At 57.3% G+C, this 24,546-nt stretch overlaps 10 protein-coding genes across 10 annotated transcripts; 4 read left to right on the top strand and 6 right to left on the bottom strand.

The window, feature by feature from the left end:
• Nucleotides 1–39: 39 nt before the first annotated feature.
• Nucleotides 40–2,094, top strand: ACA1_326220 (Sel1 repeatcontaining protein; the record flags this gene model as incomplete). The annotated part of the gene is made up of 7 exons (XM_004367744.1): nt 40–212; nt 344–479; nt 540–628; nt 738–888; nt 1,006–1,093; nt 1,181–1,435; nt 1,508–2,094. The coding sequence occupies 7 exons, from the start codon at nt 40–42 to the stop codon at nt 2,092–2,094; spliced, it is 1,479 nt and encodes a 492-aa protein (XP_004367801.1).
• Nucleotides 2,095–2,131: 37 nt separating this feature from the next.
• Nucleotides 2,132–2,827, top strand: ACA1_326210 (uncharacterized protein; the record flags this gene model as incomplete). The annotated part of the gene is given in 3 exon segments (XM_004367743.1): nt 2,132–2,297; nt 2,385–2,737; nt 2,750–2,827. Coding segments are annotated over 3 exon segments (597 nt in total), but the record flags the coding sequence as incomplete, so codon positions are not given.
• A 367-nt stretch (nt 2,828–3,194) lies between these two features.
• ACA1_326200 (uncharacterized protein) lies at nt 3,195–4,704 on the top strand (the record flags this gene model as incomplete). Its single annotated transcript, XM_004367742.1, has 6 exons — nt 3,195–3,455; nt 3,643–3,752; nt 3,929–4,066; nt 4,191–4,267; nt 4,346–4,449; nt 4,543–4,704. 6 exons carry the CDS (start codon nt 3,195–3,197, stop codon nt 4,702–4,704), a joined length of 852 nt encoding a protein of 283 aa, XP_004367799.1.
• A 142-nt stretch (nt 4,705–4,846) lies between these two features.
• On the bottom strand, nt 4,847–6,266 carry ACA1_326190 (Fbox domain containing protein; the record flags this gene model as incomplete). Its single annotated transcript, XM_004367741.1, has 4 exons — nt 4,847–5,127; nt 5,233–5,565; nt 5,651–6,019; nt 6,146–6,266. 4 exons carry the CDS (start codon nt 6,264–6,266, stop codon nt 4,847–4,849), a joined length of 1,104 nt encoding a protein of 367 aa, XP_004367798.1.
• Nucleotides 6,267–6,796: 530 nt separating this feature from the next.
• ACA1_326180 (eukaryotic translation initiation factor 5a-2, putative) lies at nt 6,797–7,444 on the bottom strand (the record flags this gene model as incomplete). The annotated part of the gene is made up of 3 exons (XM_004367740.1): nt 6,797–7,003; nt 7,107–7,276; nt 7,366–7,444. The coding sequence occupies 3 exons, from the start codon at nt 7,442–7,444 to the stop codon at nt 6,797–6,799; spliced, it is 456 nt and encodes a 151-aa protein (XP_004367797.1).
• Nucleotides 7,445–8,361: 917 nt separating this feature from the next.
• Nucleotides 8,362–11,906, bottom strand: ACA1_326170 (SAM domain (Sterile alpha motif) domain containing protein; the record flags this gene model as incomplete). Its single annotated transcript, XM_004367739.1, has 13 exons — nt 8,362–8,851; nt 8,964–9,048; nt 9,173–9,340; nt 9,422–9,482; nt 9,640–9,755; nt 9,969–10,061; nt 10,198–10,373; nt 10,452–10,513; nt 10,705–10,775; nt 10,880–11,032; nt 11,174–11,248; nt 11,492–11,662; nt 11,825–11,906. 13 exons carry the CDS (start codon nt 11,904–11,906, stop codon nt 8,362–8,364), a joined length of 1,803 nt encoding a protein of 600 aa, XP_004367796.1.
• A 1,593-nt stretch (nt 11,907–13,499) lies between these two features.
• Nucleotides 13,500–14,910, top strand: ACA1_326160 (ArsC subfamily protein; the record flags this gene model as incomplete). Its single annotated transcript, XM_004367738.1, has 3 exons — nt 13,500–14,108; nt 14,202–14,261; nt 14,377–14,910. The coding sequence occupies 3 exons, from the start codon at nt 13,500–13,502 to the stop codon at nt 14,908–14,910; spliced, it is 1,203 nt and encodes a 400-aa protein (XP_004367795.1).
• A 2,077-nt stretch (nt 14,911–16,987) lies between these two features.
• Nucleotides 16,988–21,872, bottom strand: ACA1_326150 (phosphatidylinositol 3- and 4-kinase; the record flags this gene model as incomplete). Its single annotated transcript, XM_004367737.1, has 21 exons — nt 16,988–17,054; nt 17,137–17,251; nt 17,322–17,457; nt 17,569–17,686; nt 17,766–17,872; nt 17,980–18,103; nt 18,185–18,255; nt 18,362–18,411; nt 18,483–18,578; nt 18,651–18,941; nt 19,012–19,340; nt 19,430–19,676; nt 19,800–19,858; nt 19,961–20,040; nt 20,185–20,247; nt 20,445–20,527; nt 20,644–20,742; nt 20,827–20,981; nt 21,092–21,203; nt 21,439–21,538; nt 21,777–21,872. The coding sequence occupies 21 exons, from the start codon at nt 21,870–21,872 to the stop codon at nt 16,988–16,990; spliced, it is 2,598 nt and encodes an 865-aa protein (XP_004367794.1).
• A 534-nt stretch (nt 21,873–22,406) lies between these two features.
• Nucleotides 22,407–22,826, bottom strand: ACA1_326140 (ferric reductaselike protein; the record flags this gene model as incomplete). The annotated part of the gene is made up of 1 exon (XM_004355402.1): nt 22,407–22,826. The coding sequence occupies one exon, from the start codon at nt 22,824–22,826 to the stop codon at nt 22,407–22,409; it is 420 nt and encodes a 139-aa protein (XP_004355454.1).
• Nucleotides 22,827–23,584: 758 nt separating this feature from the next.
• On the bottom strand, nt 23,585–24,470 carry ACA1_326130 (Ras subfamily protein; the record flags this gene model as incomplete). The annotated part of the gene is made up of 5 exons (XM_004355400.1): nt 23,585–23,711; nt 23,815–23,921; nt 24,031–24,158; nt 24,253–24,349; nt 24,438–24,470. 5 exons carry the CDS (start codon nt 24,468–24,470, stop codon nt 23,585–23,587), a joined length of 492 nt encoding a protein of 163 aa, XP_004355452.1.
• Between the last annotated feature and the right edge of the window lie 76 nt (nt 24,471–24,546).

Here is a 24,546-nt window from a genome sequence, read left to right as displayed (position 1 = left end):
GGTGTTTTTTATTCTACTATCAGACAGCATCGTGAGAGCATGGAGTGGCCGACACGAGAGGCCGAGGCCGATTACAGGCGCGCGGTGGACCTGCTGAAGTGGCCCAATCGCGCCAATGGCCTGGAAGGTCTGCTGTTGCTGCGGTCGCTCGCCGTGGCGGGACGTCACCCCGCCGCCTCGTGGACCCTCCGCGCCTGCCGCCGCTTCCCCAGGTACCTGTTTTTTTAAAATATATGTTAAAAAAATATTTAGAGAGAAATACATACGTATATCATTTTAAGAGATGTATAAAAACAAAGTTTACTTCTTCTATTTTCTTTTACCAATATATTTCTCTGTGTAGCGGCACGCAAGCAAGTGACGAGGATTGGGCGGCCGGGATGGACTGGGACGTTGCCATGGAGGTCTGGCGCGTGCACGCCGAACGCGACGATCACCCCATCGCCCACTACCTCCTCTCCCGCAAGTACACCATCTTCGTACTCATCATCATTACAACGTCTAACTGGCGCCCATTTTCCTGTGGTGTAGTGGCCAAGAGTTGTGAAGAGGAGCCACCGGCCTGGAGTACGCACCTGCAAAGGGCAGCCGACTTGGGCTACCCGCTCGCCCTCAAGGCCCTCGCTGTGTACACGCACACGCGCACCACCACCACCAACACACACACACACACACACACACACAACCGCACACGCACACGCACACACCGCACACAGGCTTACTGGCGTATGGAGCAGCTGCTATGATGGGGGGCGGGGAGTGCTCATCGATCTGTTGGAAGCGGTGAAGCTGTTCGAGAAGGCCGTGGCCGCCGGCGACATCGATGCCCAGTACGATATGGGCGTGGCCTTCCTCCGCGGCTGCGATGAGCCGGCTCAGTTGACTGGCGTACTCGCCCGCAACCCCTCTCCTACCAATCGCTTCACCACACCCGCACACGTGCCTGACCACACGACACACACGATGACGTATCACACACGATTACATACCACACACTACACGCAGGCAATAGGCATGCTGGAAAAAGCGGTTGCGCTGGGACAACCGCAGGCAATGACCAGATTGGGGCTCTTCTACCGCGAAGGACGCCGCGGTTCGTGCCATGTGTCGTGTGTGTGTCGTGTGTGTGTGTGTCGTGTGTGTGTCTCGTGTTGCGATCGTCTGATGCACGCACCGACAGCGGGGTTTGCGAGACGGTGGGCGGTTGGGCCGGAGCAAGACCCGACCAAAGCGGCCGAGCTCTTCCAGCGCGCAGCCGACCTGGGCGACCCGGAGGGGATGCGCCACCTGGCCGACGCCCACGCAGACGGCCAGCAGGGCGTGCCGCGGGACGTGCGGCGCGCGTTCCAGCTCTACTGCGAGGCCGCCCTCCGCGGCTCCTCCGATGCGCTCACCCGCCTTTTCAACCTTCTTTTACTCGGCGTCACCACCTCAGGTCCCTACGCTCACGCCGCACACGTAGCACACGACACACCACACGACACACGCTGACACGAGACGCCGCCAGGTCAACGCCACGAGGTGCTGTCGAACGACGCCGAGCTGGCGCTGCAGGCCTTCGAAAGCGCGCGCCAGTACGGGCACAGGGGCGGCTCGTCCGGCTGGCTCTTTCTCAAGAGCCTCCTGGCCGCCTACTTTACGCCACTTATTGGCGCCGATGACGGCGCAAACGCGGCGCCCGCGTCGCTGTTCCACATCTGCTGCGCGCGGGTGAACCGCGAGATCGAGGCCGAGATCTTGGCGCGGGCTGCCGGCGGCGACGGCGAGCGACCGGGTCCGTTCGAGCGGGCGGTGGCAACGCGTGTGCCGTGCGACGCGCGCGAACGGCTGACCAGTGCCAACTCGTTGCGACAGTGCGACCGGCTCGGTTGTAGGAGAAAGTTCTTCGGCGACGGTCGCATGACACGCGCCTACTGCTTCGTGCCAACATCGGCGTCATCAGCATCGTCATCGTCGTCGTCGTCGTCGCTGGACAAGGTGGTGGCACGCCTCCACTTTTGCAGCGTCCAATGCTGGCGGCAAGCTATGACGCTCGGTGGTGGCGCACGGCCCGCGCTGGGATCACTGGTGGGGGTGGTGCAGGTGGACGATTAATAAAAAAAGAAAAGAAAGACACATGAGACCTGCGAGCATGGAGTGGCCGACACGAGAGGCCGAGGCCGATTACAGGCGCGCGGTGGACCTGCTGATGCGGCCCAATCGCGCCAATGGCCTGGACGGTCTGCTGTTGCTGCGGTCGCTCGCCGTTGAGGGGCGCCACCCCGCCGCCCGTGGACCCTTCGCCTGCCGCCGTCGGCGTTCCCCGCCAGGAGTTACCTCCACTACCATTAATTTTATATATTTATTTTTATTTATTTTATTCGTTGTTTGTAGCGGCACGCAAGCAAGTGGCGAGGCTTGGGCGGCCGGGATCGACTGGGACGTTGCCATGGGGTCTGGCGCGTGCACACCGAACGCGACGATCACCCCATCGCCCACTACCTCCTCTCCCGCAAGAGGTACCATTGCCATCGTCGTCATCAAATCGTGGTGTTGTGCGGTTCTGGTTGTGCATGACGGTCATCACCATCCCTGGCTGGTGCTCACTTCCTCGGCCAAGCAGAAGCAAGATCTTTCCGCCGCGCGCACAGGGGCGACGGGCACGCCTTGCGGTTCTTCAACCGCCGACCAATTCTCTGCAGTCGCCGATGACGGCGCAACCGCGTCGCCCACCTCGCTATTCCACAGCTGCGCGCGGGTGAACCGCTAGATCGAGGCCGAGATCTTGGCGCGGGCTGATGATGGCGGCGACGAGAGGCCAGGCCCGTTCGAGCGGGCGGTGGCGACGCGTGTGCCGTTTCCATGCTGTCATCACCAACCATTGAAACACTGTCATTAAGCATGTCACTCCTTTGGTTTCTTTGACATACATCTGATCAACAGCATCCTGGACCTTCTTGAATCGTGTTGCAGTGGATCCATCCCGAAATTTCACCAAATAACTGGCGCTCTGGAATTACCGACAAATTAATCTGGCCTGGTCGGCAGTAGAAGCGGAGAACAGGAGAAAATGGAGTGGAGAGTCCGCCGGACCCGCAGCTGACAGCGCCCAGGTCTGAGCTCCACTCCACGAGAGCGCGACGGGAGAGGGCTGCCTTTGTGTCCGCGCCAACCCCACCGCCTCAAGCCGCCCCGCACTTGATCTTGTGTTTGTTATGCAGAAGAAACGTTCAGACTCTTCCCTTTCCGAACCACTTCTCCCTCTTCAACAACACAACGACGACTACAACGTTGGAGACGACAGCTCGCACTACCGACGGTCATCATCATCATCTGCGGTCGGCAGGCACCACAAATCAGGAATGGGATTCACATGGAAACACATCCTCTACTTGATCGTCATGATGACGATCGGTGCCGCGCTGCTCGATGCCATAATCAACGGCGGCCTCGCAGCCCTCATGTATCATGACCAAGTACGCTCCCATCTTGGGCACGTGCACGCTACAAAATTTAGATTTCATTCTTTTGTGGTCGATCTCGGCCTACAACGTTCCCTACCGCTATGATCATAGCGCACATTCATTGTAGTCTTTAATCGTTTCTACTCATTTCCCAGATTAGTGCACAATCTCAATCCATCGTGTTTCTTTCGTACAACAGGGAAACATCAGGGTGTGGGAATGGCCAAACACATTAGGCGGCGACATCATCATCACAACGCTCCTCACGGGCATCCTCACGTGGATCATTGCCTCCAACCTCGTCATGCGGTACGCAGCACATAAAAACGAAACAAATAAGTAACGATGATAAGTATGCCCATATTAGGAAAAACAAGAAAGTGATAATAACAACTTACATAATTCATAATTAAACGTGAAATTATAATAAATACTACCCACCACACGAGGCTCTATGAACTCACACGTTTGTTGTTGTTGTACAGGGATCTCCGTGTCGGTGTGCCGCTGCTGGGAAAGATGGGCTCGCTCAACCTCTACTCGCCCGAGTTCCGCCAGGGCAAGTTCTACAACTACTTCCTGCGCATGGAGGACCTCATCCGACTGCCCGGCAAGGGCAACTGGTACGACGGCGCCGTGTCGTGTGGCCCACACTGACACGTTTTTTTTTTCTTTCTTTCTAGTTTACTTTCTTTGCTTTCGTCGCGACTAACTTGTGCGTCTCTATGATACCGCGACACCACACAGGAAGAAGCACTTCGTCAAGTTCATTCTTCTGGTCCTCAGGGGCATCCCGTTCACCCTCATCTGGTTTGTCGTCTTTGGTTCGTCGTCCTCACACCTTTATCGCGCCTCTGCAATTATTTATTTGTTTACTATAATTGTTATGTGTTTTTTTAAAGCTCCGGCCACGTTGGCCGTGATGATGGCCCTCGAGTACGGTGCCGGCATCAACCTGTGGTGGCCCTCGGCCGTCGTCTTCAAGGCCATCTGGGGCGGTGGAATGGTTCGTGCACACCCGCGCGTGTCGTGTCGTGTGTCGTGTCGTGCGCTCGGACATATTTTCTGATGCTATGATGGGCTCCTTCGTCTTGTGCAGGGTCTCTTCGTCACGCCCGCCGTAGGTGTGCTGGCGATGGCCAGTTTCGAGGACAACGAAGCCAAGTCGGTCAACTCCGACGCCGCTGACGCCGACTCCGAGAGCGGCCTCAAGTCGGAGACCAACTCCACCTACGGCACCGGCGAGGAAGAGGAGGCCTAACTCGCCCACACCCACTCTCTCTTCTCCCTCTCTCAACTGTTCACTTCACGCATCCAACACGATGACGTTGGAACACAACACAACACCGCACACGCACACGCCGCACACGCACACATCAGTTTTTTTTGTTTTTTTGTTTTTTTTACTGCGGGCCGCGGCTCAGGGAGTGGGCGCCGACAAAGGGACGGGGCAGGCGGGTGCCGGGCTCGGGGAACTCGGGGAGGACGACCCAGTCGGCGTCGCCGGTGTTGAGGAGCGCGCGGAGGTAGTCCTGGACCTCGACGTGCGTCAGCCGCTCGGCCTCCGGCCCGACCAGGTACTCGACCATGTTGAGCATCACACATCGCAGCATATCGAATGCGTCCTCCAACGCCTCCGCGCTCTCCACATCCTCCGGCCGCACCACTGCCTCGCGCGGGTTCACTGTGTGCGCGCACGACACTCGCGCGTGAGTGTCGCGGTGTGTGCGGTGTGTGTGTGTGTCGTGCGCGCGGTGAGTGCGGTGCTGTTGTTGTTGTTGTTGTGTACCTCCGACGTAGAAGACGACCGAGGGGCAGTGGTGGTCGTCAAAGACCGGCGTGCCGTCGCCCATGTCCTCCCGCGCGGCGTAGGCCAGGGCCACGTGGAGCGGCAGTCCCGTCGTGGCGCTGTACACGACCGCGTCGACCGCGTACTCCTTGTCCTGCAGCTCGTCACCGCCGCCGCCACCATCGGCGTCGGCGTCGACGATGGTCTTGGCGATGTGAATGCGGCGGTAGTAGGTGTTGGGGTCCAGGGCCGCGAGCACCCCGACAACGCCGCGCGACATGTTGCCCCGCAGCCGCGCCACCGCCTCTGCGTTCTCCGCCGTGTGTCTTCCATCTGCCGCACACGCACACGCACCACCGCACACGGTGAGCGTGTGTCGTGTGTCGTGTGTCGTGTGTCGTGCGGTGGAGGAACGCACCGAATGTGTGGAGGCGGAGGCGCTCGAGGCCGATGGCGCGCCAGTCGGGATGGCCCACGAGCCGCACGCTCTGCTCCTGCTCTCCGTTCCACGGCAGCCGGGCCTCGCTCGCCAGCGTCGGCGCTCGGTGAGTCGATGGCTGCGGCCATGACGTCAGCACGCCCAACAAGGGCCACGTGTTGAAGTAGACCCGACGCCACAAGTCGGCAGAGAAGGTAGACGAAGATGCAGAAGTGGATGAAGACGAAGACGAAGACGATGAGATAAGGGCGTGCCAGTCGCGGCACACGAGCTGGGCGCGCACGAGGTCCGCGACGTCGACCCAGCCCAACACCGTGCAGACCACCTCCAGAGGCAACTCCGGCAGCTCTGTAGTTCGGAAAATTATTATTTTTAATTAAAAAAAAGAAAAATGTGTATAACCTTTATGTGTAAAATAAAATTATGATAAAATAAATAAAATGAATCAATTAAAACGAGCAAGAAAAAACTTACGGGTCGCTGGGCGCTTGTTGGGCGGGGTGGGGGTCTGTTCAGTATCGGAGTTGTTGTCGTGTGAGGACGCGGACCGCGCTTTCCGCTTCCTCATCGTCGTCAACGGCGCCTCCTGCTCCATCCTCCTCGCGTGCGTCGTCTTTTGCTGTTTTTGCTTTCTCTCTTTCTTCTTTCGCTTCTCGTTCTCTTTCCTTTCTACCACTCTACCGCCGAAAGCCCCGGAACGGAAAGCTCACTCGCCCCCGCACCGCCACATCTCGTCCTATGACTCCTTCGCCGACACGTCTCCGTCAGACAAGTGAAAACAAAGTTGAATGGTGTCGTGTAATCACGCCATAGTGTCAACACATTCACAAACAGATGTACACCAACTCAGGTTTTGGAAAGAAACTGTTTTTTTTTGTAGGGGCGCAAGAAGGGAGAGACCAGGCACGGTGCGGGGATAGAGGAGAGGAATGACCGAAGGAGGAGAGAGAGAGAAGGAGAAGAAGTGAGAGAGCCTGACAGCACCACCCAATTCTAACACTTGTGTGAAGTGTTCACGTCGTTCCAGGCTCAGGGGGTGGCACATGTTGCCCTCAAGTTGTCTCTCTCTCTGCCTTCACTTCGAGTCTAACGACACCGATGCAGGGCCTTGAGGGACTCTAGAGATCAGTCCCGGCCGTTCTTGCGCTCCTTGTAGGTGGTGACCACCCGCTTGCCCATGCAGGTGACGACGCACAGGGTGAGCGGCTTGCCGGCGGCGTGGGCCTTCTTCAGGTTGTCGCTCAGCTGGCCCGACGCGATCTGGATGTCGGTGAAGGTCTCGCCCGAACGGTCGCTCGCCACCAGCCGGCCGTCCTCCTTCACCTCCTTCAGCTGTGTGTCGTGTGTTTGTGTTTGTGTGTGCGCACACGTCAGCACACAACATCGCACACGCACACAACAATGACACACACACGCACACACACGAGACACGTACGAGCATGTCGACTTTGTCGAGGTCGGGGAAGGTGACGTCGTCGGTGGAGCCGCAGATGGCCTCGATCTTCTTGCCGGTGAAGATGTCGAGGCCGATCAGGTGGCACTTGGCGCTGCCGTGCTTGCCGGTCTTCGAGGTCGACATCTCCACGACCTTGGCGGGGTGGGTTGCTATGCAACACAACCAGAATAAATGAGTGTGTGCTGTTTGTAGGTGTGTGTGTGTTGTGTGTGTGCGGTTTGTGTTGAGTTGTGTGTACCCTTGAGAAGGACAATGTCGCCCTTTCTCACGGCCGAAGCTTTCTTGAAGGAGACGTTCTCATCATCGCTCGAGGCCATTTGCTGCAGATGTCCGAGTGCTCCTTTGACTTACTGCTCGCCCATAACACCACAATGTATAAAGGAAATATACATCAGTCTATACTGCTACATGCTGCAAGAGATGTGTGCATCATTTCTCGTTCTGCTACGTTTGTGTAGAGGAACGTACGTTTGGGTGATGGATTCCAGGGTAATGGTGGAAGGTGGTGTTGGTCTCTTCTAGCTCGTCTCTCTCCTTGGCTGGTGGGCAGGGGTGAGACAAAGGTAGAAGAAGAAGGGGGTAGCCTTGTGTAGCTGTGAGTTGAAAACAAGACAAGAGGAAAGCGAACGGTGGTACTGTAAATTTATGGACATCTCAACTGGGAAAAAAACAGGACACAATCTGGGTTCGCTGAAGCTCAGGCGACATTCCTCATGCATTCCAACAAGTTGGCCTGGTGGTCGCACGGAATGGTGGTGCAGTTGGCAGCACCCCCGTCTGTCCGTCAAGCGGGTGACCTGAGTTCGATTCTTAGTCATTCCTCACAACCAACCCTTTCTTTTCCATCCATTGGCAGGCTTGTGTTTCGGGGTGGTAGTGCAGTGGCAGCATTCCTGGTTAGTGTGCCGGAGACCTGAGTTCGATTCTTAGTCATCCCTCTCATCACCATTCTTTTCTGTTGGGATTGGGGATTGGGGATGGTGGTGCAGTGGCAGCATCCCCGACTGCCAAGCGGGAGACCTGAGTTCGATTCTTAGTCATCCCTCAGCCCTCGTTTTCCCACCGCACAACGACAAGAACAAGGAGGGTTGCAGGAATCCACCACCACCGCCTCTGCACTCCCTCTCATGTTGCCCAAAAAAATCCTCCCACATACAGCTATGAAATGGTTTTGGTTTTTATGTACAAATGTAAAAACCCACTTGGCTGTTTGTTTGTTGTACATTGGACTTCTTCAAGACGGCGCCTTGGTCGCGTTCCTCTCCGCATCGCCACCGCCGCCGTTGCCATTGCCTGCCACCCCGCCACCCTGCGCCCTGTCGCCGCCCCCAGCGGGTGGCTTGGCCGTGTGCTGCGGCAGTTTGCCCTGCGAATGCCTGAGATTGGCCTTCGTCGACGCCGCACCGCCGCCGCCACCGCCGCCGCTGTTGTTGGTCCGCTTGCCGCCACCGCCGCCGCCGGGGGCGTTGTTGGGGAGGTGGAGGTGTACGCCGGGGATGATCTGCGTGCTGGCGCTGCCGCAGCTGAGGTTGGTGTTGGTGTTGCCGCGGCAGCTGCCCGGGTTGCGGAAGAAGCTGTTGAGCGCGTTGATGTGGTCCGTCGTCGACGCGTAGAAGTGGGGCGGCGGTGGCGGTGGCGGGGTCGGGATGAGCCCCCCGCCGCCACCGGCGGCGGCGCTGCTGGACAACGCCGCAGCGATCGACGCCGTAGACGACACCTTGTCCCTGCGTGTGCGGTTGGGTGTGTGCGGTTGGGTGTGTGCGGCGTGTGCGTGTGCGGTCGGGCGTGAGTCAGGATAAGTGGACAGAAGAAAGGAGTCGGTGAGGGGGCGCCAACCTGGGCGAAGCGACGGGGGAAGGAGTGAACGAGTTGTCAAAGTCGGACTCGGTTTCGGTCTCGTCGTCGCACTCGCCTCCCGACGCTGCGACGCCCGACAAGTCAGTGACACGACACGACACGCACACCCCCGCACACCCCATGACCGCACGACACGACACGACCAGCGACACGACACGACACGACACGCGACGAACACGACAAGGGACCTTCTTCCTTGTCGGGGTAGGAGAGGGTGGCGAGGGCCTGGGCGAGGGCGGAGGTGGCGACCAGCAGGAGGTCGAGCGACTGCTTCATCTCCCCAACGAGGTCCGTCGAACGGCGCAGCGTATCGCTCGGCTTTCGGTTCGGTCCCGCCAGTGCTCGCCCTGCTTGCTCTGCAGAAGTACGACCCCATCAAATAACTGCGTGTCGTGCGTGTCGTGTGTGCGGTGTATCGTGTGTGCGATGTTGCGCACCATCGCGTAGTTGGTCGACGGCAGCCAGGATTTTAAGTCGCGCTCCAATTGTGGACACACCCTGCGAGAAAAGAACGCAAGCGCGCGTCAGTTCGGCCACCACTGTTTTGTACAAAAAAAAATCAACACGCACAAAAATAATTTAAAGATATACAAGAAGAGAGTATAAATAATAATATATATATACTATTTATCTAATGTTGTCGTATGACGCGTACCAGCTTCTCCAGGTGTTCCTCGGTGAGGTAGGGCAGCGTGTCGACGTCGATCTCCTCGTGCACGAACTTGTCCACGTACTTGCGCAGCCCCAGACCGCTCAGCCACACCGTGATGTCTGTGCGCAACACCACACACCACACACGACACACGACACACGACACACGACACACGACACACGACACACGACACACGACACACGACACACGACACACGACACACGACACACACCGACACGACACACGACACACGACACATACCGACACGACACACGCGGTAAGCCCACGGTCACGACGGCTAGACGCGACTGCGAGGGGGAGGGGCAAAATACCGTTTTTCCGCTTATCGTCGGCGTGTCCGCCGGAGCCTCGTCGCGCGGGCGACTTGGCCTTGGTCTTCTCCTTCGGCGGCTTGATCACTTGCTCTGCTCACCAACCCCACGTCAGCACCGCGTGCGTGTCGTGCGTCGCGTGCCGCGTATCATGCGTGTCGTGCGTGTCGTGCGCCATGCGTGTCGTGCGTGTCATGCGCCATGCGTGTCGTGCGTGCGTGTTGCGTACCGGCGTCGAGCAGGTAGAGGTCCTTGAAGCGGCGGCCGCCGTCGCCGCCGCCGAAGACGAGAAGGGTGGAGTCGTCGAGCGGGGTGGCCGTGTGCGCACATCGGCCGGCCGGCGTGTGGGCCGGGTGCTGCAGCGTTGGCCGCGTGAACGTCAACGTCGCCGGGTCGAATACATACCTGTCGACACCAAACTCAGTGTGTGCCGTTGTGTGTCCTGTCGTGTCGTTGGTCGTGTGTCGTGTGTCGTGTGCGTACAAGTCGTTGAGGATGCGCGAGCCGTCGCCTCCGCCAAACACCAGCAATTTGCCGGTGACGCTCTGTGCGCACCATTTCGGAGTCAGTGTTGCTACAACATTCAAAAAACAGCTGCACCATATTTTGGTACATAAGTAAATAGTAAAAAATAGTAAACAGCACAACATGATATAAATAAATATATATAAATAAATAAATAAATGATATAAATATATATATATAAATATATATAAATAAATAAATAAGTGCGTACGGTGGCGGTGTGTCCGGCCCGAGGACATGGAATCTGCCCATGGGGCGAGATCTGTTGCCACGCCATCGACTCTGTTGCGGTCGCAACGAAACGTAAGTCTGATGCGTTTACGAAATAATATTTCGCACAATTGCAAATTCAGTTTCCCAAACCAAAAGACATCTCGAGAGCGTACCGGTGTCGAGGATGTGTACGTCGTTGAGCATGCGCGTGCCGTCGTGTCCGCCGAAGATGAGGAGCTGGTCGGTCCCGATCAGCGTGGCCGTGTGGCCCCAACGGCCGGTCGGGTTGGGACCCTTTGTGATCGGCCGCGTCCACGACATCGTCACTGTTCCATCACACGCCGCACACGCCGCACACGCCGCACACGAGACACACACACACACACACACACACACACACACACACACACGAAGCAACAACAAAAACGATGAGAAAAAGTAAAGCAAATAGGGCGGGGCGGGCGCACCTGTGTCGAGCACGTACACGTCGTTGTAGACGCGCGAGTCGTCGCCTCCGCCAATCACCACCAGCTTGGTGCCCACTTTTTATATAAATAGTGAGTCCGCGACAAAAAGAGTGAGCGAGCTGGTGCCAAGGAGGTGCGCGCAGTGGTGCCAAGGAGGTACCAAGGGTGGCGGTGTGTCGTGATCGCGCTGCGGGCGACGTCCCAGCCACGTAGGCCTGCGACCACGTCATCGTTTCTGTTTGTTCGACGACACATTGGGGAGTGCTAAGTGACACGACACGACACGCAACACGCAAGTTGTGCGGGCGGTCATGGTACCGGCGTCGAGCAGGTGGAGGTCGTTGAGGTAGCGGATGCCGTTGCCGCCGCCGAACACGAAGAGCCGGTTGCCCACGGCCGACGACGTGTGGCCGGCGCGAGGCCCCGGCACCGGCCCCGACGTGATGGGTTTGCTCCACGTCAGAATCGGCTGCGGTGCGCTCACCAAGTCTGCAGCAGACCCCGCGACACGACACACACGACACACACGACACACACGACACACACGACACACACGACACACACGACACACACGACACACACGACACACACGACACACGGCAGTCAGTGGTGGTGGTGGTGGGGTGTGGTGCCATGGGCCACGGGCCGAACCGGTGTGGAGGACGTGGAGGTCGTTGAGCATTTGGTTGCCGTCCCAGCCGCCGTAGACGAATACGTTGCCGTTGCCCACCATGGACGCGCTGTGGGCGCACCGAGCCGACGGTCCTGCGCGTGTCGTGCGGTGGCGACGCGGTGGTGGGTGGCGGTGGTGCGGTGAGTAGAGTGAGAACGCGGAAGAGGAAAGCACGGTTGCTGCTGACATGTGTTGTTTTTCAGGGTTTGTGTGTGAAGCGTGAAGAAGTGGGGTGCCAAGCGAACAAGCTTGGAACTTGTGGTGGCACCTTCCACCCAATGGCATCACGCCTCATAAAACGGGGCCAATCCCCAAAAATCGGCTGCCGAGTAAAAAATAATAAAAATAATTACTTTTTTAAAAAAAGTGGCCGAATCAGGGCAAGCGTGACTCAAGTTGTTTGGCGATGGTAGCCGTTGTGTCATAAATAAACCACTATTATTTTCAATCCAGATAAAAACAGAGAGAAATAAGAACGAACGATCTGCACAGGCAGGCAAACTCGTACTGAACTATGGGCAAATAAAATAAAATAAAATAAAATAAAATGGTTGTAATATATCAAAAGAAGGCGACAGTACCAGGTCCGTTCATGCTCGGTCGGGTCCATGCTTTGCGTTGGGCGTTGGGTGCCGAGCCGCCCCCTTGCTGTTGGGACGGCCTCTTCTGCATAATCGTTGTGCCTTCAATTCTCGCTAATTTAATCCTGTTCGCCTCTCACGTGCTGTGTGGAGGCACTTGCTGTTGTTGTGTATTGTGCAGGGGTGTTTCTTGCTTGAGGAGGAAAGCAGAAAGAGAAGAAGATCAGAAGAAGACGCCAAGAGGGGCTGTAGTAGGTGCCTGCAGGCGCTTCACCTGGTTCTTGTCCAGCGACGGTTGGCAGAATACAAAACCTGGCGCTACTTCGGTGGTGTTTGCCTGCGTTGTGTCGTTGCCTGCGAAAGGCAACCGTTCACTCTCTTGGAAACAACAACAACAAAAAAAAAAAAAACAAATGGCTGCAACAACACTGCAGTGTTGCCTTGGCTTGTGTTTGGGCACCTGCGTGTCCAGAGGCAGGCGCAACCAAGTTCGTCAAGGTCTCGCGCTGCAACAGCAACGCGTCCATTGAACTAAAAGAGGTCCTTGAGGGCTTCATCGAAAAACAAAGGAAGGGACAACAACTTGACAAGAGCCTCGTGCTAATGAGTTGTCATGTTGGTGTGAATCATCTGTTCGAGAGGTGATGGTGGCAGTGCATTGCCAGTTCTGCCGCTCTTCATTTCCTTGTCCTTTTCCTTCGCGAGCAGCCTTTTCTTCGAAAGGTGCCAAAAATTCATCCCGCGAGCGTTGTGATCAACGATTTGCGCAACCAACATGCTGCGTCCGGTGATCTCCCGAAAGGCCTGCGCAGCCTGGCCCTCCACCCTCCAGCTTGGTGGCAGGATTGCTCCCGCATCTTCCCTTTCTGCACGCTCCTCTTCGAATTTGCGATTAATCACACGCCCATCTGCATTTTCTGCCTCATCTTCTGTGATTGGCGCCACCGCTCGACGATTCAAATCGTCATCTTCAACTCCCAAACGCCCCTCCCCTTCTACTTCTTCCTCCTCCTCATCTGCATCTGGTTCCAAAACGACCAACCATGCGAAATCTTCCTCTACGCGCAACAAGATGGGACCCGCCGCCGCTGCAGCCTCCAAGTCTTCGACCCGCTTTGCCACGCCACCCTCTGCCACTTCCGCCAGCTTCGATGAGATGCCTCTCTTCCCGCCCAATTTGGCGGCTGGCGGCGCTCCTACGCGCAAGATGGGCCGTCCGACCATCTACCACTACCCGCGGTCCAAATCATCGTACGGCGCCATCCGCCTGCTCGAGGCCTGCTCGCTCAAGCCCATCATCATCGACATCACCGTCGATCCCCTCCTCCCGCGCGACGTAGAGCGATTCATGGCCGAATTGGGCATCGACGATCCGCGCGACTTCATGCGCACCAGCGATCCGCTCTACGCCGAGCTCAACCTGCACGACCCCGCTCTCGGCCGCGACGCCCTCATCCAGGCCATCATTGATCATCCGCGGCTCATGAGGCGGCCCATCGTCGAGCTGCCCTTCCGCGAGCAGGGCCAGCGCAGGCGCGCGCTCGTCATCGCCCAACCGCCCCAGAAGCTCTTCGGCGTGATCTTCAACGAGAGCGAGGAGGAGGCCCTCGGGCTCGCCACGCCTCGGCCGCTCGAGGAGACCGAAGCCGACCGCTGGGCGCGCCAATGGAGCCAGGCCGAGGTACACACAACACGCGCCATGTGTGTCGTGTTGTGTCGTGTCGTGTCGTGTCGTGTCGTGTGCTCACTGGTGTGTGCTTTGCCGTCGTCACAGGGCCAGTTCCAGATCGACCCGGAGCAGGTCGCCCAGATGCGCGCGCAGCTGGCTGACACGGTACGTGCGCGCCTGCGCTCCGTTGGTCGTGCCTCGTTGCTTGCGTGAAGCTCACATCTCGCGTGTGCGTCGTGTGCGTGTGTCGTATCGCGCGTGTGTCGTGTGACGTGTGCAGGATGAAAGCTTTGAATTCCCGGAGGAGACGGACGAGATAGGCGAAGACGACGAGCTGCCGTTCGCGATCGACGATGACGTCGAGGCGGCGGTCAGCGACGACATCGACGAGGCCGAGCTCCACCGATTCCTGCGCGAGGAGGGCCTCGACGACGAGATCATCATCGACCACACCACCACCGACGACAACGCCGTCGACGAGGCCGGCGAGACCCCCGACGCCGCCGCCGACCACCACCACCGCCAGAAGCAGCAGCGGCGCCGCAACGACGACGCCGACCCCGAGTTCGCGGCCAAGGTGAACGCCATCATTCTGGAGATGGCCAAGAAGGCGGTCGAGGAGGAGGAGCGGGAGCCGCACAAGAAGCAGAAGCAGAGGGGCAACAAGCCGGGGCAGCCGCACGTGACGGCGGAGGAGATGACGGAGCTCCTGGAGCGCATCATGGAGGTGGCCCCCCCGCCCCCGCGACAACGCCCTGGCCGACGGCGCCTGCCCATCCCGCCCGCCCCCGCAGCCAGCAGCGAGCAAGAATAAAAGAAATATCCCCTTTTCTTGACCGACAACAACTACAGCAACTTCTGGCCACCATGAACTTAGAGGCCTTGGCTGTGGCTGGGCTTGCAATGCCCTTGAATCCATCTCTCTAGGCTTCTTGGTACACACATGCACAATGCATGCAATACACACCATGTTGTGGACAAGTTCAGTACCTACCTCAATGACTATTGCATGTTGATATGGGAGTGTGCAAGAATTCATGATGAGTTCCCAATCAGGAAGGTGATGATGTAAACCCCCTCACAGGGCCTTAACCAGAAGAGAGAGGAGAGATGTGTATGGTGACATAGATGTTGAGTCCTTGGCCTTGTAGTGTTGAGGCAGCAATGTGGGCTTGGCAATCCATTGAAAAGTCAGGAACAAGGACAGGAATGACTGAAGAAATTCAAACCACAGTGATTCAATTTTAGCCACTTGATGCCCTACAAAGACAGGCCAGACATAAGCAGGACATTCAGTTTGATTGGAATCTGATCAACAGTGAGGCCCAGGTATGTGCTCCAGCTTACAAAGAAGGTAAAGTGGTGCAAGCAGGAGCAACACAACCAAGAGATGAAGTGGCTGCTCAAGCAGCAGGAGGCTGCAGCCAAGCTCAAGGAGCTGACTGACCAGACCAGTGCACAGGACAAGGGCAACCAGCAAGAGTGACCAGCAAGGGTTACCAGAGACCACAAGCAAACAGTGGCAACAACAGAGGAAGGCAGAGGAAGGCAGAAACATGATGGAGATGAAGGTGGACACAACACAGATACATGCTCAAGAAGAAGGTGCACATGGCACATGTTGGTTGAAGTAAGCACCTCCCACCAATAAAGGTAGCTCAACTTTTCTCCCTCCCATCATCAAAGTGGTAACCTGCTTGCCAAGTGCATATTTACACAAAACACATGCATGACCAACCACACTATGCACACAACCAACCTAATGCCACTGCTTCACATAGGGCGTCCAGACCAACCTGGCCATATGCATGCTGGGCTGAGGTGACAGCAACCCTAACTGGTTTGTTGTTGAGGGGATCTACCAGCAGCCCATCAACAAAGTACATACAACAACCACTTGATAAGAGTGATTAAGGGCTAACAGTGAGTGCGCCCAAGCACAGGCACTCATGAGCCATCAGCAGGTGGGGCTGCTGGAATGCTCTACATAACTAGGAGATGGGACATGACTTTCCCTCCTATTTAGGCAAGTTTTATTAGGGGGCAGCCTGTCTCCATGACTGGTGGAGGGGATTCCTGTCAGTGCTCTCACTTGTGTGAGGCCTACTGGCGCTGGCTACACAGTCTCCTTGGGCTTCCCCTCAACATCTCACCAAAATGTGTAAATCCTGCTCACATGCAATCAAATCTAGGGAAAATAATTTCAAGAGGCGCAGCTGTGGGACCAGAGCACAAGGAGGGTGGATGTACCATTTCCATGTACATGTGACCTAGTGCCTGCCTGCCTTTTGTTTGCCTCAGGTGATCCCCTCCAGGACCTGTTTGCCCATCTTTTTCAACAAGCTAACAACCACAGGGCAGAATAAAAGGGTATGGTTCCTGGTCATCCTCCTCTTCCTCTTCTCCAGGCCCCTCCTGTTCCCAAGAGCAGCTCTGTGTTGACATAGGTGGTGAGTGCATTTGCCACCTCCCTCACCTCTTCCACTGCTGCACACAGAACAAGCAACTGGGGTTAGGGCCACTTACTCTAATCTTACTACTTTTTGTTTTTTTAAAAGACATAATCACTGTATAATTCATTTCCCATTCCATATGATTTCTATTTTTCCCTGCACCTTCTTGGGCCAAAATGGCCCTTCCTGTGGGCCTAGAGCTTGCATCCTCATGTTGGAGATTGGTTTTGCACTACTTTACATGACGATACAAAAACATTTATAACACCAACAAATTAAAGTAATATTACTGCTGCAACTTAAGTCCACGTTTGGTAAGTGCATACTCCGCCAAATAGAAATGGCCACTAACGGAAGTAGAGGCATGGCCTCTTTTTGTACAGCTGTTTGTCCCCCCCCCCTGTGATAATCCAGGAGCACCAAACAGGTAAACTGTCCTCAGGGCAGGATTCCATTGGTCCAGAGCTGGAAGTTGTCGTAGTGCTTCGTCCGCCACGACCCCATCCTACGGTGTTGGTTGTGTGCGGTGGTGTGTGCGTGCGGTCAGCGGGTGGGAAACGGAAGAGTGATTGGGGGGGACTTTGTACGCTTCGTTGATGAGGGACTGGGCGAAGGCCTGGCACTCGTCGGGCGAGAGGGTGACCTTGAACCGGTCCCGCAGCATCGGCACCGTCGTCTCGTTCAAGCAGCCGATCTTGTACCCTGCGCGTGTCGTGTCGTGCGTGTCGTGAGCGTGTGCGCACACACAAGGTGGCGCGAGAGGGCTTCGTACCGGGGAGCATCATTTCGACGATGTTGATGATGCGGTGGTAGTGGTTGCGCACTTCGAGGAATCCCGAGATGAGGAGCATGCTAAAGTACCGGAACGTGTCTGACGTCTCGCCTCCCATCAACTCCACATACTCGGCCTGCGCCGCACACGCCGCACGACACGCACCGCACACACCGCACGCGTGTTGGGTCAGTCTCGTGCGGGGGCCACGGCAACGAGCAGCGATGGAGGCGGGGGGATAGAGTACGGTGAGCTTGAAGGGCGCCTTCTCGAAGACCCAGGTGCCGGGACCCGTGCCCAGCAGGAAGCCGTAGTCGATGTGCACGATGTGCCCGTAGATGTCCAGCAATATGTTCCCGTTATGTCTGCGTGCGCACTTGCCCCGTCAGACGGGGGGCGGGAGGGGGCTGGAAGGGGCGGGTGGGGGCGGGAGGGTGGGTTTACCGGTCCTTGATTTGGAGGAAGTAGCAGACGAGCGAGTAGCCCGCCAACGACTCGACGAAGTTCCGCAGGGCGGCCTTGAACGTGGGCGTGTGTCGCTCGCCGTAGGTCTGGTGCGTGCACGCACGTCAGCACGACACGACACGACACGCACCGCACACAGCACACAGCACACACGGTACATGACACGACACGCGCAGGAGGGGAGGAGGCGTACGCGGAGGAAGTAGGCAGTGAGGGTGGGGCAGTCGGGGTTGCGTCGCTTGATGGCGTCGATCGACACGGCGTCGGGGACCACCTCGATGAACCCCGTCGACGATGACGCCGCCACGATCTCGTACCTGCGGTTCGCAGAAGCTCAGACATGTGCGATGAGCGTGTGCGGTGTGTGCGTGTGCGTGTGCGGCGTGATGGAGAGGTACGGTCGAAGCCAAAGAGGCAGCCGTTTGGCGCTGAAAATTTCGCTGAACGCTTTGATGAGTTGCATCGCCATCTGCACAGCACGCACAGCACAGCACGACACGACACACGACGCGACACGCGCGCGTGTAAGCCGACTCTCCGCTCGTGGAGTGTCGAGGATGTCCGGGCGCGCGCACCTGCTCTTGTCGCAGGTCGTCTTCGCTCTTCACGATGACCGCCTGCAGATCTGCGCGTGCGCGGGTTTGGAGGTCAGCGCGAGCCGGCGACGAGGAGCGGGCGGGCGAGGGGGTGGCGTACTCCAGCCGGGAAGCCCGCCAAAGGGCGATTGCTGCTGAATGCGCTTCTTGCGGTCGGTCCACAGTTCCTTGTACGCCGCCGCTGCACCCACCATCCCTTCATCAGACGACAGAAGGGGGCGGGAGGGGGCGGGAGGGGGCGGGTGGGGGCGGGTGGGGGCGGGCGCACTCATGAGTTCGTAGCGGGTGCGGCGCATCTCCTTCTCGCCGTCGGGCACGACGACCCACTCGTCGGTATCGCCGTCGGCGGCCGCGTCGTCGTCGCCAAAGGAGAGGCGCGGGCTGGGCGACCTGGCGCGCGCCGAGTAGTACGGCGTCGGCCCGCCCGGCGCCGTCGTCGTCGGCTTGCTCATCTTGAGCTGGCCCTTCTCCAGCACGTCGCAGTAGAACTCCTCCACCGACGTGATGAAGTAGTCGTCCCCCAGCGGACTGTCCACCAGCGCGTCCGCCTTCTCCGTCTCTGCAAAGGGGGCGGGTGGGGGCGGTGAGCGACAGGAGAGGGGGGGCGGGAGGGGGCGGGAAGGGGGGACCTTGGAGGGCGGCGAGTTGGGAGATGAGGGCCTCCTTGTCGTTCTCGACCTTCTTGACGATGGTCTTGAGCTTCTCGGAGAGGGCCAGGATGCCGCCCTTCGTCGACGTCCCGCCCTCGGCCGCCGACATCGACGACGTCGACAACGACGATGACGACGACAACGACGACGCTGACGTGCACATCGATGATGACGTGGACGACGATGACGATTGTGGTGATGGCAGCGGGTCGGCGCCGGGGATGCGCTGCTCCTCCTTGAGGTACTGCGCCCACTCCCGCTTCTGCTCCTCCATCGCCGCCAGCAGCTGCTCGTAGTCGAACACTTGCCTGCAGCCCTCCCCCCCAATACGTCAGCAAAAGCGAAAACGAAACCGTTTGGGGGGGGGGCAAAGAGCGAAGGCCGGGGAGGGGCGTACGGCTCGCGAGCGCGCCTCGCGTTGGACTTCTCACCCACCGCCGGCGACGCACCACTACCGGCCTCGGGTGGAGCCTGGGCCTCGGGGGCCGAGGCCGAGTCGGCCGGCTGGGCGCCGCCGGGCGGCGGGTGGTCACCGTCGCAGGGCTGCTGCTGCGGTGGTGGGTGGGGCTGGTCCTGGGCGTGGTCGGGGTGGGCGCACTTGCTCATCAGCTCCGTCGCATTGTGGATCGGCACCCCCTTGAACGCTGGCGAACGCACACGACGCGGCACGCATTAGTTGTGCGTGTGTGCGTGTGTGTGTGCGGTGGCGCGTGTGCGGTGGCGTGTGCGTGTGCGTCGAGAAGGCTTGGGGGAGGAAGGGGGAGTACTGTAGATTTGGGGCTGGGATTCGTCCTCTGGTTCTGATGCCTCGGTCTGCTTGTCCTTCCTGCCCATCCCAACTAAATGAGGACACGACACGACACGACACGACACGACCAACGACACGACACGACACACGCGTGTGCGGTGGTGGTGGTGGGGGGGGTACCGGTATTGGGCGAGGGAGGCTTCGAGGGTGCCGAAGGTGCCGCCCAGCTCGGCCACCTCCACGAACATCATGAACGGCGTCTGCCCCCACCACCACCACCACGACGAAGCCATGAGCTCATCAGACACCCCCGACAGCGAAAAGAAATAATTGAAAAAAAGAAAATAAAAATAAATAAAAGAATAATAATAAAAATAATAAATACGGAAAGAGGTGCTCAGTACGCGCGTGCGAGTCGGCAGACAGAAGGCGTCTTCCGCCACAACGCTCAGCAGGCAACTGTAGGGCTGCACCCGGGGTTCCACAACACACGACACACGACACACGACACACGACACACGACAAACCCGGTACCGTCGTCGTCGGTTTCGGACACGACACACGACACACGACACACACAGCATGAGACACGCACTCGAGTGGCCGGACGATGAAATGGAGCTGTATCGAAATGAAAACACAAAATCGAGAGAAAGAGGCGTACGTCGTCGGCGCGCGTGATGGGTAGGTAGAGGCCCACCGACAGTCCACCGTTCAGCTGGCCCAGCATCGCACGCAGCGCCGTATCTTCAAAATGAAAAAACAAAAACAAAAACAAACGTTCAATCACCAGCCAATATTCCCCGCGGGCTCGCGTCGTGTCGTGTCGTGTCGTGTCGTGTCGTGTCGTGTCGTGGGCGTACTTTTCTGTTCGAGGGGCACGGAATTGAGCATGGACGATAGGCGCGTGAGTGTCTTGACCAGCGTGATCTCGTCCAACCAAAACGATATCGTCGCTTCATCTGCACGCATGACAAAGGCGTCAGTCATGACACGCACAGCACACACGACACACACGACACACACGACACACACGACACACGAACCTGAGTTGGGTCCGAGGACGAGTTCCATGAGTTTTCGTTCGAGGAGGCGTGAACGTTTGAGGGTTTCGGGGATGGAGTCCTCGACGGCCGCCCGGATGATGAAGTAGGTGCGCAGGGCCAGGTGCAGCGAGTTGCGGCACAGTCCGATGAGCCACCTGCTCACAGCCGCACGACACGCACACGACACGCGACACACCGCACACGCACACAGGAGTGAGGACATGCGGGTCGGGTGGTGTGTGCGGTGGTGTGTGGGTGTGCGTACTCTTCGATGGCCTGTGGGTACTGCTGTCGTGTGAGGAGGAGATTGCAGAATTGGGGCAGATAGAACTCGATGTCGTTGAGCTTGAATCTCCGCAACTCCGCACACAGGAACTCTGCACACGACACGACACACGCGACACGCATGCATGCGATAGTACAGCGTGAGTACTAGGAGTGTGTGCGTGTGCGTGTGCGTGTGCGTGTGCGTGTGCGTGTGCGTGTGCGTGTGCGTGTGCGTGTGCGTGTGCGTGTGCGTGTGCGTGTGCGTGTGCGTGTGCGTGTGCGTGTGCGTGTGCACACGACCCGGCACATGCACAACGCACGACCAACGAAGGGAAGCCTGGGTACCGAGGATGGTGGTGCCGTTGTACTTGAACATTTCGTGGACGACGTAGTTGACTTCCATCGAACCGCTCAGCGACCGCAGACACCGCAACGCGTTCTCCTCCTGCCGAGTGGAAAGAAAAGACAATATTTAGTATTACAGAACTAATAATATTCAAATGTTGTGTAAAACTATGTACAAATCAAACGAAAATATTGTATTCACTTGTGGGTCGATTGATTTGTGCATCTCTTAGATGATGGTTTGTAGTGACCATTTCTCCGCTGTAAAATAATAAATATAAAAAGGAAATGGTGCTAATGATGAGAAAAGGGAGTAGAAGGGCGAAGGGCGAAGGCACCTCTTCCATTTCCTCGGCCTGTTTCTTCAATAGGGCCTCCTCGCTCGATTCGCTTGAGGCAGCTCCATTGGCGATTCCGAACACGGAACTCAGCATCTGGCGCTACTCGAATTGAATGGGCAAAACGCCGCCGGTCAGGTCTGCCTGTCTTCTGCTTTCCTCCCCTGCTCGCCTGCCGTAGTCCACCGGTGATTGGGTGCGAGAGATGTTGCTCCTCTGATTGATTGGACCAACCTCTTTGAGCGGTAGCCACTACGCCCAACCCAGTTTGAAAGTTCGGACGAAACACTGAGTGTTTTGTTTGTTTTTTATTTATCTTTTTTATTTTTTAATAATTAATAATAATCAAACAAAGCAGCTGCACGTGCACAAAACTGGAGCATGTTTATATGTCTTGTCTTTTGATGATTCTAGCTCTCCCTGGCCATGCCCCTTTCTTCTTCCTCATCTTCCTCTTCTTCTTCCACTGGTACGTATGCACATCCATTCGCCCGCCATCGACACCCCCGAGCTCTCTCTTCTTACATTCACCCGCCCTTCTACTTCTACTTCATCATCATCGTCACCCCCACCTGCACTCACTTCCACTTTCTCCACCACCTTCTTCTTCTTCGTTGTTCTTCTTTGTGCTCAGACGGGGAGTCGCTTGGAGTCGATGAGTCGGTCGGTGACCCACTGGACGGCGGGGAGCTCGAGGACGTGGCCGATGACGGGCAGCCGTCGGGCGAAGCCCAGGGCCACGGGGAAGAAGTCGCCGAAGAGGTTGATGAAGCCGAACACTTCGACGATCATGCCGATGAAGGGCCAGCCGACGATGACGAGCGCGATGCCGCCCAGGAAGCAGGCCGTGCCGCGCAGCTTGCGCCACTGGAAGAAGAAGCGGAAGGTCTTGCGGCCGCCGATGATGAGGGTGACGCCGGTGAGGAAGAGCAGGTTGCCGATGGCCAGCAGGCCGCGGTCGAAGAGGAGGAGCACCCCGAAGAAGGTGAAGAACAGGCCGAAGCCCGTCAGCAGGATCCCGATCTTCTGCCCGTCCGAGATGTTCAGCATCTTCTTCTTCTTCTCCTTCTTGCTGTTGTTGTTGCGTGCAGGGTTGGGCTTCTTCTTCACCACCGCTACTTCTTCGTCGTTGTTGATCGTTCACGCGTCGTCCTACGCGGATGGATTATCGATGATGATGATGAGCAGGCCGATTGAATTGAGAGCAGTGAGCGACGTGTGCAAGACCAGATGGCGCGTAACGCAGCAGCAGCGCATAGAGATGAGAGAAGATGAGATTAAAACAATTAATGCGGGCGCTTTTAAATTAAAAAGAAAAACGATGGAGGCGTAGAAGAAAGCAAGTAGCGAGATTACGCAAGGGGGCGACGAGAGGGCGAACCTGTGAGTGATCAAGAGTGAGTGCAACCCTGATGCGCGATCCACACTTGAGCTACCCAGAGCACGATGTGGATGCTGCGTGTTGATCTTGTTGTCCGCAGCAAAGCCACGTCAGTAAAGGAAATAAATAAACAATTACAACTCCGACAGACGACGTGGCCACGATGTTGATGTTTGTTTGATGCTGTTGCCTTCTTTATGGATACAATCAAGAGGGTGGGACCCTTTGGTGTGCGCGCCTCCTAATCGCCACGGTGGTGGTGGTGGTGGCGATGCGAAGTGGTTAGTACTGTGTCCACGTTTTTCCCATCATGTCCTCGTCGTCCTCTCACTCTCAGTCTCTTCCTCCTCCTCCTTCTTCTTAGTGTGCTCTCTTCTCTTCCTCCTCTTCTTCTTCTCCCTGTCGTCCATCTTCCTAAAGGGCCTCCTTAGATGGTGCACTTCTTGCCGCCCGACTTCTTCTTGTCCGTCGACTTGATGTCAACCTTGCCATCGTCCTTCTTGCCCTTCTTGCCCTTCTTGCCGTTGTCGGCCTCCTCCTCGTCAGGGTTGAAGCTGTGAAAGAAGAAGAAGAAGAAGAAGAAGCAGAAGATGGTGAGAAAACAAACATGAAGTGGAAGAAGAAAAAGAAGAACGGATGGATGGAAGGAGAGCGCACCTTCCCTCAAGCTTCTTGGCGACGGCCAGGAAGAGAGCGTCCACGTTGTTGCCGGTCTTGGCCGACGTCTCCATGTAGAACGCGATCTCTTCATCCTTGGCGTACTCCTGTAGAAATGTGTGTGTGTGTAGCGGTTGAACCTCTGGTCAGAGCTCGCTCGGTGGCTGGCACACTTGACGAGGAAGAGGAAGAAGAAGAAGAAGAGGGTGAACGAACCTCGGCCTTGGCGGCTTCCGTGACACGCTCTTCGGACACGTCGGCCTTGTTGCCAACGAGGAACATGATCGAATCAACGGCGTAGCGCTGGCCCTCCTCCACCCAGGCGGGCACATCCGTGTAGGAATCTGGAGAGCAAATTACGTAGAGGTGGAGGAGGGGAAACGTTTGAATTGATTCGCCCCTCGTTTCGAAATTGATGCAACAGTGAAAGCCACGTACCTTCGTTGGTGATATCGAAAACAACGAGGATCGCATCAGCGTTACGGTAGTACGAGGAAGTGAGAGTCCTGAACCGCTCCTGGCCGGCGGTGTCGGTCTGATCGAATTGGCAAGTAGCGGGATGGATTCGAGATTAATGAATGAATGGTTAGAGAAGCGAGCACACAACACTTCGTTGGCCGTACCACGGTGAGCTTGACCTCCTTGTTGCCCAGCATCACGCTCTTCGTCTTCGAATCCACATTCTCGGCTCCCTCCTCATCGAATTTTCCCTCCTGCGCCCGTAGCGGCCGC

This window comes from Acanthamoeba castellanii (genome assembly GCF_000313135.1).
Source record: "Acanthamoeba castellanii str. Neff unplaced genomic scaffold scf7180000084504, whole genome shotgun sequence".
NCBI classification, from domain to species: Eukaryota; Discosea; order Longamoebia; family Acanthamoebidae; genus Acanthamoeba; species Acanthamoeba castellanii.
The sequence above is the reverse complement of the archived record's forward strand: the minus strand, read 5'-3'. Positions and strand labels throughout refer to the sequence as shown.